At 37.3% G+C, this 10,878-nt stretch overlaps 2 protein-coding genes across 2 annotated transcripts; one reads left to right on the top strand and one right to left on the bottom strand.

Moving 5' to 3' along the window:
* The first annotated feature begins 1 nt into the window (after position 1).
* Positions 2 to 5,072, top strand: LOC118811507 (thiosulfate sulfurtransferase/rhodanese-like domain-containing protein 2). The gene is made up of 9 exons (XM_036575736.1): positions 2 to 443; positions 1,522 to 1,799; positions 2,632 to 2,740; positions 2,823 to 2,945; positions 3,055 to 3,160; positions 3,277 to 3,392; positions 3,474 to 3,632; positions 3,728 to 3,866; positions 4,808 to 5,072. Exons 1-9 carry the CDS (start codon positions 312 to 314, stop codon positions 5,026 to 5,028), a joined length of 1,383 nt encoding a protein of 460 aa, XP_036431629.1. The 5' UTR covers positions 2 to 311; the 3' UTR covers positions 5,029 to 5,072.
* A 233-nt stretch (positions 5,073 to 5,305) lies between these two features.
* atp6v0e1 (ATPase H+ transporting V0 subunit e1) lies at positions 5,306 to 9,698 on the bottom strand. The gene is made up of 4 exons (XM_036575738.1): positions 9,491 to 9,698; positions 8,257 to 8,304; positions 5,744 to 5,871; positions 5,306 to 5,636 (listed from the first exon to the last, which is right to left on the bottom strand). The coding sequence occupies exons 1-3, from the start codon at positions 9,592 to 9,594 to the stop codon at positions 5,778 to 5,780; spliced, it is 246 nt and encodes an 81-aa protein (XP_036431631.1). The 5' UTR covers positions 9,595 to 9,698; the 3' UTR covers positions 5,306 to 5,636; positions 5,744 to 5,777.
* Positions 9,699 to 10,878: the final 1,180 nt, after the last annotated feature.

Below are 10,878 nucleotides of genomic sequence, written 5' to 3'. Positions count from 1 at the left end.
CATATCTCTGGTATAACAGGGGGAATAGGAAGTGGCCAGGCTCTTATTAAACCGGCTCTGGTCCTCCTACACGCTGCATGGCGGAGAAAGGAGTTTCTTTTTTACTCCATTAATCTGTTTTTAGGTCTAAAGTGTATCTGGTTTTACGTCTACAAGTATGAGCTATGTGTGATAAGTTTATAAGGGTTTGCGCTGACTGAGTATGACTGGGATCATCGCCTGAGTGTCGCGGTTTAACAGTGTGTGCTTATGGCGAACTCCAACGTGACATTTAAACTCGTGTAACGTTACAGTATCATATACAGACAATAATGGATACTGGTGATTTGGCAGACAGTGTTCTTATTAACCTGGATGTTGAGGGTCTTACTCCTGAGACCCTCAAGCAAGAGAAGTCCGAGTTTTCAACAACTCGAAAGTGCTACTCCTACATAAAGAAGAGGGTGAGTTGTTTACTCACATTGGCTACACGTTTAAAAAGGTGTTTATTCAGCTGTTATTTGGTAAAGACAAAGGTTATATTTAGAACCATGAGTTCTATATAGAACCATTTCATGCTTCAGTGTTTTTTTGCATTGAGAAATGGTTCTGCAGATTGTTGGAGAATGTGCTGTAGATGGCTCTATATAAAGTCTTTATATAAAAATGGTTCTATGTAGCACTAAAAAGTTTTCTGTTGTCACAAGCTTGACATCCTAACGGTAGAAGAACCCTTTTTGGTGCTATATAGAACCATTTTCAAAAAAGGTTCTGTATAGAACCACATGCAACACATTCTCTGCAACACTGAAGCATGAACTGGTTCTAAATAGAACCTTTGCCTTTACTGAAGAACCTTTGAAGAACCATCTTTTTTAAGTGTGTAAGACTTAAATATCAGTTGTGTAATCAAGGCCGTCTCAGACCCCCATAATCATAAGATTCTAAAAAACAAGCGAAACCTAATTCTTGAGCAGGAGAAAGTGTAATAAATGATATGGGAAACACAAAAATTACCTGTATAAAGAAGAAATATGTACGTTTACAAATAAGATCACTAAAAAATAACTAAAGAGATGGGAAACAATGTCTTTATGTGGCATGAGCATTGTTTCTGCTGGTGTACTGTAGGATAATATCTGAATTTTATTCATTTTATTGCATTTGTAACCCTCTACACATAAACGTTTTATGTCTCTGTAATGCTAATCCAGGTAGATGTTGGTACATGTCCACATTTTTTTTTTTTTACATTACACATTATACATTTACATTATAAGTGTTTATGTACCTCTGTCAGCTGAAATGTACATATAAAAATATCAGATATCAGCATCGGCCCGTGATTCCCATGCTGCTGCATGCCTGATAATAAGCAGACGTCTTAATAAGGTATCTTTTGGATGATGTCATTATTGACACAAGCAATATATAAAAGCATATTCACAGGGTCTCTTGTGGCTCAGCTTGTACCGCTTTCAGTATTGAACATCACTGTGTATAATTATCTCATTATTTTCAACTGCCTGCTGTCTGTTGTAGACCTTTGCAACATATGTGGCATCCAAAAAGCTCCCGACGGCTCCCTCAGATGCCTCAACGCTTTGGCAGTGCTGTGAGGAGACCTTCTCGGACCCTTGCTCCATCCACAAACATGTCTCAAACCTCCATGCTGATGAGATTGAGCAGCTCACCACTGCGGCCCTGGATCTAATGCTCAGCCAAAGTGAGGGTGAAAAAGACGAGAATGAGAGTCAGTCAAAGGATACGTCCTCTTGGATACCTGATACAAGCCATGTCTCAGAGGAGGAGCTCAGCAAGTGAGTATCATCTTTTCTCAGCTTTTACTGACTCCTCTGTGTTCCATAACCTTTATTCTGTGATACTGTTTATTATGTGATAAACGAAATCCATTACATATATGGATTATATGATACGCTTCATCTATAGAGAACACACCTCTGCGCATTTTAATGCACAACTACTGTTGTTTTTTTGCTGAATTTACTAATTTGAAAAAAAAAACATGAAATGTGGCCCGTGCAAACGTTATGGCACATTTTATATTTTAGCTTTTTCCAATATGTTAAATTCAGCAAATAAACAGAAATCATGCACTAAAATGTGCAGAAATGCCATATTTAAGTTTGTTCTGTAGAGGATGAACTTCTTTTCATTTAGAAAATCAGAAAAACATGTAATTTGCATACAAAACTTTTGCATATGCCTGCAAATAATTGCAGTTAGCAATTTAAATGTTAACTGTGACAGTTTCCCAAACCCAGATTAAGCCTAAACCTACACTAAAACAAATTTCCTGTTTACCACTGGCACTGCAATTTAGGCCAAGATTAGGCTTAATCCCTGTCTGGGAAACTGACCTCTGTATCATCATAGGACCCATGATTTATCTCACTATATATGCATATTCTGCTTTGTTCCATTTACATGTATTTGCCTCAACTCAAATGATAAAAAAGAATAACAGCTGATGTATGATAGAAAAAAATGTATTGCTCTAATAAAGGTAGTATTAATCTTAGTATAGCAACAGTATTTCTTGTATGTGTCTAGACCACTCCCAAATAAGAAAATTCTTGAAAGTGTTCTGTAATGATCTTTCATAATCTATAATTTTTTGACCACTTCCAGAGGCCCAGGTGAAGTCCTCCTGTATTACTACTATTGCCAGATACAAGACCCTAAGCTCATTTGTGCTTGGCAGAGTGAGCTGTGTTCAAAGCTTCACCTCACTGGCAAGGTAAGTGCAGTGCTCTCCTCGATGATGAGAATCCACAGAGGAATGTTTCAGTATGTCTTCACACTGCATTGTTCTCCTACAGGTACGTGTGGCCACTGAGGGCATTAATGGAACAGTTGGTGGCACCAAAACAGGCACAAGCCTTTACATCAAGGCAATGCTGTCACATCCGATTTTCAAAGTGATGCAAGTGGAGGATTTTAAGGTAATCTATCGCTAACACTAACCAGTGTTAGTCATTTTTTATTTAAAGTATCTATTTATGTAATGTGGCGTAATGTACAAAAGTATGTGTTTGTGTTTTTTTTCTTTAGACCAGTGAAGGCAGTGCAGAGTGCTTTCATGAACTTAAGGTTGGAGTCTATAAAGAAATTGTCCCAATGGGTGTGGACCCAGATATCATCTCCTACACATTAGCAGGTAATTAATAACAATTTGATATGGTTGCAAAATAATTGCTCTGTATTAGCTTTATTAATGGATTTATACACCCAGCAACATAAAGATATTAAGTAAGAAGTAACTCACTGTTAAAGGAACACATTTGGAACCTGAGGAATTTCACAAACAAGTGCAGTCTCTACTTGAAGATGGTTCCTCAAAGAGTGACACAGTACTGCTGGACTGCAGAAACTTCTACGAGAGTAAAATTGTAAGTCTTTTCTTCTTAGTGCAGAGTAATTTATTTTGTACAGGTCAAAAGCTGAATCAGTCTTGTACAATTTATCTTCAGGGCCAATTTAGGAAGTGTTTGGCACCCGACATCCGCAAATTCAGCTACTTTCCTGACTATGTGGACAAGAACCTGGACCTTTTCCGCAACAAAAAGGTTCTTATGTATTGCACCGGGGGTATACGATGTGAACGAGGGTCTGCCTATCTTCGTTCAAAAGTGGGTTTTTATTAAACCTCCACTATAGCATGAACATACAGTGACATTTAGTGTCATCATTTAATACTTAACAATTGACATATTTAATTCTGCAGAACGTATGTAAGGAAGTATATCAGCTGAAGGGTGGCATTCACAAGTACCTGGAGCGGTTCCCTGAGGGCTTCTACCGCGGCAAACTCTTTGTGTTTGATGAACGCTATGCAATCTCATTCAACAGTGACATCATCTCAGGTAATGTATATGAATACACACTACAACCGGCAGTATAAAAATTAGAATGCAATTGCACAATCAGAATTGGCTCAGATCGGAATCAGCCTATTTTTGCACCATGAAGCAAGGAAGTGCACTTGCACTGCATTTGTATGCTTCTGTTACAAATTGTTACAAATCGTTTCAGGTTTTTAAACTGATTACTGATTTTTTTGGGTCAAGAAATAAAATGCCAGTTTGGCCCAAATAATGTCATGTTGCAAATTAGGCTAACAGAAAGTACTGGAAATGTGCTCATATACACAGTGTGAGTTTCGGGTATCAAAAAGACAAATAAAAATCAGGCAAAGATTAGCGGTAAAGAAATCAGAATCAGCCATAATATTCTTGATTGGTGAACCTCTACTATTAATAAAATTCAGTATCACATAGCCTTTGATAGTTTGCGTTAATAAAGGTAGTGAATCTGTGTGTCTTGAGTATTGGTGCTCAAGCTAAAAGAATGTTTTACAAACCTGGCATTGCTTCTTTTGTTTGGACTGTTTTGTTCTGTTCTCCTGCTCTTAAAATTAAAACAGAGGAAATCTTCTGATCGTACGGTAAGCGCAAACCAGGCACAAAGCAAATTTTCTGTGAGGAAACTTGCTATTTATTTAGTTTTTATGTATTTTAACTGTTGTTTTAGAACAATCTGAAGCGTCCAGTAAAATACACGCATTGCAGTTAGTCAGTTCATATGTAAAGAGTACAAATTTTCAAAAACTAAAAAAACCAACTGCATTACAATGCAGACACTATTTTATGAAATAAATTAATATTTATCTGTAAACACAACTAAAACAAAAATATTGTCACAATGACACCATATTGGTTTTGACAATGCGCTGCCCAGCACTTCATACAGACTTGTATTAAATATGCTATTGGTATTAACTAGTGTGCACTTCACCTATCTACAGACTGTAGGTACTGTGGAGCCCCTTGGGACCAGTATCAGCTGTGCTCTACAGACTTCTGCTGCCAGCTGGTCTTATCATGCCCCTCTTGCAGGCAGAAGGGCCTTACAGCCTGCTGCCCTGTGTGCCAAGCCAAAGAGCAGATGACCAGTTACAGCCTCTCACACAAAGAGGAGTGTGAGTGTACTGACTCCCGGCCCAGGATCCCTAATGACACTTTATGATGGCTATTTGTTGAGGCCTCCTGATGTCCAGAAGACCACATTGTATGAAGAATGCATGGTTTTAAAAGAACAATCTGTATTTCTGTAAGGACAAAGTTTCATAGTTCAGATTTTACTGTCAAATTCAAATCAAGTTCCAAAGTCTGTCACTTTAGAACACCAGACTGGCCGACTCAAAACTGTGTTCTGTCTGTCTGGTTTGCCATGGACTCAATTCCAAGATTGTGCAGTTGGAACATGAATGACCTTTTGATCAAGATCTGCTGTAAAACTGCAATAAATTTTAATCTCCCAATCTTTATTTATAGGTACTCAGGTACATAAATACAAATGTAAGGACAAGGAAATTCATCACACAATCACAAGGTAAATGTACCATTCAGTGTACAAGACAAAAGCCTCAACTACAGAAAGACAGAACTTCATGTTTGGTTTGCTCATTACTTCCTTCACAAGATGACCACATAAATCTATACATCAGTGTGTCTTACATACATAAGCATATGGTTTCATTATTATAGTCAGAACTATACATAAGGCCTCAGGAATGAGAAATGTTCCCTTTGTGAGAAAATGAAGATTTTAACTTTTTGGCATTGTACAAGCATCTGTAAAGAGAAATAAAAACATGGTCAATACATGTTTATTGACCAAATCATGGTTAAAAATGGGTTTAGTGAATTGTGAAAGGTATAACGTGCAACTGAAGATTCACCTGCTCTTGGAGTGACTAGGCCCGTTAGCGCAGACTAACCCCAATGAAAATACAGGTACCAGATGGTGTCATTGCTCAGCACTGGCCCGAACAACGGGTTCAGCTGTGCCAGAATAGCAATCAGCCAGCTAAACAGGCAGAAAAGCATGAGGTTACAACAAATACTTAACTTTCTAACAACTAGCTGTCATGCATGCATTCCACCAGGCTCTATACTTGCAAAGAGCATACAATTTCTAACTGTGTATTTGGGCCAGTGACATGACATGCATTTATGTCCAAGTCCATTATTTTCCTAGGAAATAACTTAATAAATACTTCTGTAAAGCACCTTTGTCCACATTGTCAGTGCATCAAAATAAAATTAGGCATCTAAGGTATTATTAAGAAAGTATTCAGACCCTTGAGGTTGTGCACTTTTTTAAAATTTTGAATGGATATAATTGCAATTTTTACCCAACAATCTATACTTATTCAGCCATAATAAAGTGAAAACATTTTTAGAGCTTTTAGAAAATTAATTAAAAATCAAACACTGAACTCTTTTCTTCACAAGAGTATTCAGACCCTTTATTCAATTCTTTGGCAGCAATTACAGCTGCAGTCTTCTTGAATATGTCTCTACAAGCTTTGCACACCTGGATTTGGCCAGGTTATCCCATTCTTTATGGAAAATCCAGCCAGACAGCGAACTCTAGGAAGGTTCAAGGTTGTGCCAAGCTTATTCTATTTCAAAATTATTGAGGCCACTGTGGTTCTGGGAACACTCAAAGCCTTAGTTATTGTTTTAAAACATTAAAACAAACATTACTTGCTCTGATCTATGCCTCGCCACAGTTTCATTGTGGAGATCCACAGTTAGTTCTTTGGAACTAACAGCTTTTATCTTAACTGTACAGTGTGGGCCCTTATAGAACCAGGTGTGTGCCTTTCCCAAACTATGTCCAATCAATTCAAATTGCAACAGATGGAGTTCTAGATATATCTTATATGACCACAATTTGGAGAGCCACAGCAAAGGGTCTGAATACTTTTGTGAATAAGAGATTTCAGGTTTTTGATTTTTCATTCATTTTGTAAAACTAAAAACATCATGTCATTATGGGTGATGGCTGAAAATGTAGATTGATGGCTTAAAAGCAAGCATGTATCTATTCAAAATCAAATCCAGAACACAGTAAAGAGTGCTAAAAAGTCAAAGGGACTGAATACTTTCTGAATCCACTGTATGCATCCCAAAGTCTAAAATGTCAGTCTGTGTAACCATATATTTCTATATATGTAATATATAATTTATTAAACTATTAAGATGCATAATTAATCATATAAAATTGTGTAAAAAAATGTGTGGCATGATTTTTGTTTGAAGCCCTTAAAATAGTAACAATAATACACCAGTAATAATAGTAAAATAGGCCAACTTTAAAGTATTTAACTCATTTAAAAACTTTGGTCTATCAGTACTGATTTCCTCAAATGTCACATTGCACAACCAATAACATACTTTTATTCCAACAAGCTTTTAAGAAAGAGTGGGCAGGATATTGCATCATAAAGGAGACACCAAGTGACCTTCATGGTGCAATGCCAAGAACAGAAGCCCATTGAAAAAAAAGAGTCATTTTTAAGTCATGGTTAGACGCTACCACACAGGTTAGGTGTGACCCCATGAAAATGTATTAGTTATAATAACAGTTATTTATTTATTTTTTTTTAGTTCAAGGACAGGTGAGGTCTATACAGGTGTCCAAATACAAAGGCATTTTCAGTAGTGGTAAATAACTTTATTATTGTCTAGTTGTGCCACCTGACATTTTCTGGGTTGTGAAATGGATTTTGTTTTAAAATGAATTTGTACTATTATTAAAGCTGTCACACAAACAGCAATACATTGAATAGATTCTTGCAGATACAAAAACGCTTGTCATTTTCATTTTAATAGTCTTTTTTAATGATCAATCTGAAAGGCTTATTTGTCAGTTACCTATATATAACTGTGACTGATCTTATTTATCACCGCGACCCAGAAGGATAAGCGTTTTAGAAGATGTATGTATGTATGATCTTATTTATCTTTTAAATAACAGATCTTAAACCTGAAAACCACCATGTGGAAATGAGGAACGATGGTGTGAAATGTATGCACTGCCTCCTTGTGGTTACTGTGGCCATGAAACATTACTCCAACTCTGCATTTACATGATAAATAATGCACAATGAGTGTGCATTCATTTCAAGATACGCACCACTTTGTACACATGCCCAGGTTCGTGTGCACCACAGACTATTTCACAGTCCTGACCTGAGGTACACTGTCGGTTAACTCTCTGTGTACTGCATTGACTGCAAATGTGCATTTCTTTGCTCTGATCAATAGTCATTAAATGTCCAATACCCAAAGGCTGTGTCTGACTTTCAGCTAACATGTAACATAGCACAACTGTAATCCAATGAGGATGAGAAATCATTTACAATTCTGTGTAAAGTAGAGCAACTAGACCAGTTATACTCACAACAGGTAGCAGCAAACTGCAGTTAGTACCAGCATGGTCACAATAACTCTGGGGTCAAAGGAACAAACAAAGCACATTAATTAAGTGAACCAAAATAATAAAAACAGTAAAAATGATCACCTGAAATAAAACATTAAATTCAAAGGCTTCTGAAGCTGAATACTTGAGTGTCATTTGACTGTCACATGATTCATGATGCATAGCTAGTCCTGTAAGGGGAAGCAGACACAAGCTGATTAATCTCTGCATGCAGCCTGGAATTTCCACTCCTTTACTTAACACTGACAGTATGAATTCTACAGTGGGTATTGCTGTTAATAACAGCATCCACCAAATTACTAATTTTTGTTACGCATTTTAGTTGACACACTTTAAACAATGTATTTTGTATTTTATTATAATTGGTTACAATGTCATTCAGAGTGGTTTGGTGTGAGATGCTTCATTCTAAAGAAAAACTCACAGTGGTAGTGACAGGAACCAGACCTCTGAAGAGTTTAATGCCTCTAAAAGCTCCCTCACAGAAGGTTTTTAAGTGATATGGTTATGAATATGCTGTCTGATGTCTGATGCATTGTTGTACAGTAGCTGTGCGCACTAATTTTGGTCTAAAACATATTTTAATCCAATCTTGGAGGAGGGATGTTCTAAGCCAAAACAGCCCCCCAAAAAAAATATTTTCTCAGATTTTGCTCTATTTTACCATAATCAACATTACATTAAACAAACTCAAAAGACACATGTAGGTTCACTGGTGGTTTTGGACAGGAAAAAAAAGGCTGTATTTGTGTTCTGGACATTGGGACCCCCGGTTCCTATCACCACCACAGGTCCCATCACCAAAATAAATCTGTGTTGGTAAGTTTCTATACAAATGAATTATTTCACATCACATAACTCTGAATTACTTTGTTTAAATCTTAACCACTGAATTATGGAGAAAGTTTAAAAAATAGGTGGGATCCCCCTTTAACTGTCACTATCTGACATTTATATTTAATGTAACCTGCATCATCTGACTGTCAGCCCCTTGAGCCTGTTGCTACCTTGCCATTAATTATTTAAAGTTTTAGATAGAGACGCTTCTTTTATACACAGCATTCTTTACACCGAGCGTAAGACATTTTAACATAGGTTATAACTTTCTGAAGTGACCAAGGACTTCTTTTTAAAGCAACATCAACGAGCAACAAAACTTTTCTTGCTTTAGCCTGCGATGCTAATACAAACTTACCCCCGATTCGGTCCTTTAGGGACAAATATCGGCAGCACTCCTCCAACAATGCCCCAAAACACGGTCATTACACAGATTGAAATCACAAACGACAGCTCCGCCATAGCTAAAAGTAATTTACTGTAGTTGTAAAGTAAAACTAGTTTAAGGGACGCGTTGCCAACTTCTGTCCCTGGATCCACAAACTTGACAACAGCAGCAGAAGGCGGCGATCATGTGACCTGCTGCAGGCGGGCTCCGCTAGGGGGCGCGGATTGATACTGAAGGACCGATACCAACGATTCTGACTTTGCTTTTTGAGAATCGATTTTCACATGAAAACATCAACACCAAGTGCTTTCTTTCAAAGACAGAATACCTGCCTTTTGATTAAACTTGACATGTCTTTAATACTGGAAGGCGTGTGGAGGGTGCGTTATAAATTATATGTAGGAACTACTTTTCCTTCCGCCTTCTCGTCTGCCCCTCCACATCACGATATGGAGTGAATGTTCTAATAGATCAGGGGTGTCAAAAATCTCAACAAATCCGTGGGCCAGAGAAAAAATGCTTTTGAGCTGTAACCCCAAACTGGCCACTGTTTATTAAAAATATGCAAAAACATAAGCAGTGAAATATAAGCACTTGTAGTAGACCTTTAAATAGTACATGGATACTTGAAATGTTCAAAATTTAAATGTCTCCAGTAGCTCGGTCTTTTAAACCTATTCGTTTGCAGTAGACACCGGGCATCCTTTCTTTGCTGCAAGTTCATTTATACGCTTCTGAGCTGACGTCACGTGTGTATATTGGTTGAACTGCAGCTGAAATGCAGCAGGTGTGTTTGGTGATATGACTGGTGTGGAATCGCTGTCCCATATTGTTGTTGGGGTAGGAGAGTAGCGAACATTACGTTGCAGTGCATGCTGGGGACTGTAGTGCAGCGCATTGTGAAACGGGCTAATATGAATAGAAAATCAAAATGCCTTTACGGGTCTGATTTGTCCCACGGGCCTTGTGTTTGACACAGGGGTAATAGATGATGGAACTACATCACTGCACTAAACTGTCAGTTTATGCGTCAGTTTAGTACCCAAAGGCTTTTACACATGTCCACATTTTTACTGGTTTTCAATGTAGAAATCAGAAACAAATGACCCGGTTCAGATGTACTGTAAGCCTTTTATAACACTGGTATGAGGATGTGAGTCATATTACTTATTAGAGCAAAAAAAAAAACAACAAAAAAAAAACATTTAAATTAACTCACAGGCTTTTTCACACATTTAAGATTCTGAATGTAAACAATTTGAACTATTTTTAAATTACATTTTCTCAAAACGTAAAACCAAATACTTCCAAGAGTAATAACCTCTTACTTCAGATACACCTATCAAACAGGGACATTG

The sequence above is a fragment of the Colossoma macropomum genome, unplaced genomic scaffold (genome assembly GCF_904425465.1).
Source record: "Colossoma macropomum unplaced genomic scaffold, Colossoma_macropomum, whole genome shotgun sequence".
Lineage (NCBI taxonomy): Eukaryota > Metazoa > Chordata > Actinopteri > Characiformes > Serrasalmidae > Colossoma > Colossoma macropomum.
This window is presented reverse-complemented; position numbering and strand designations above follow the sequence as displayed.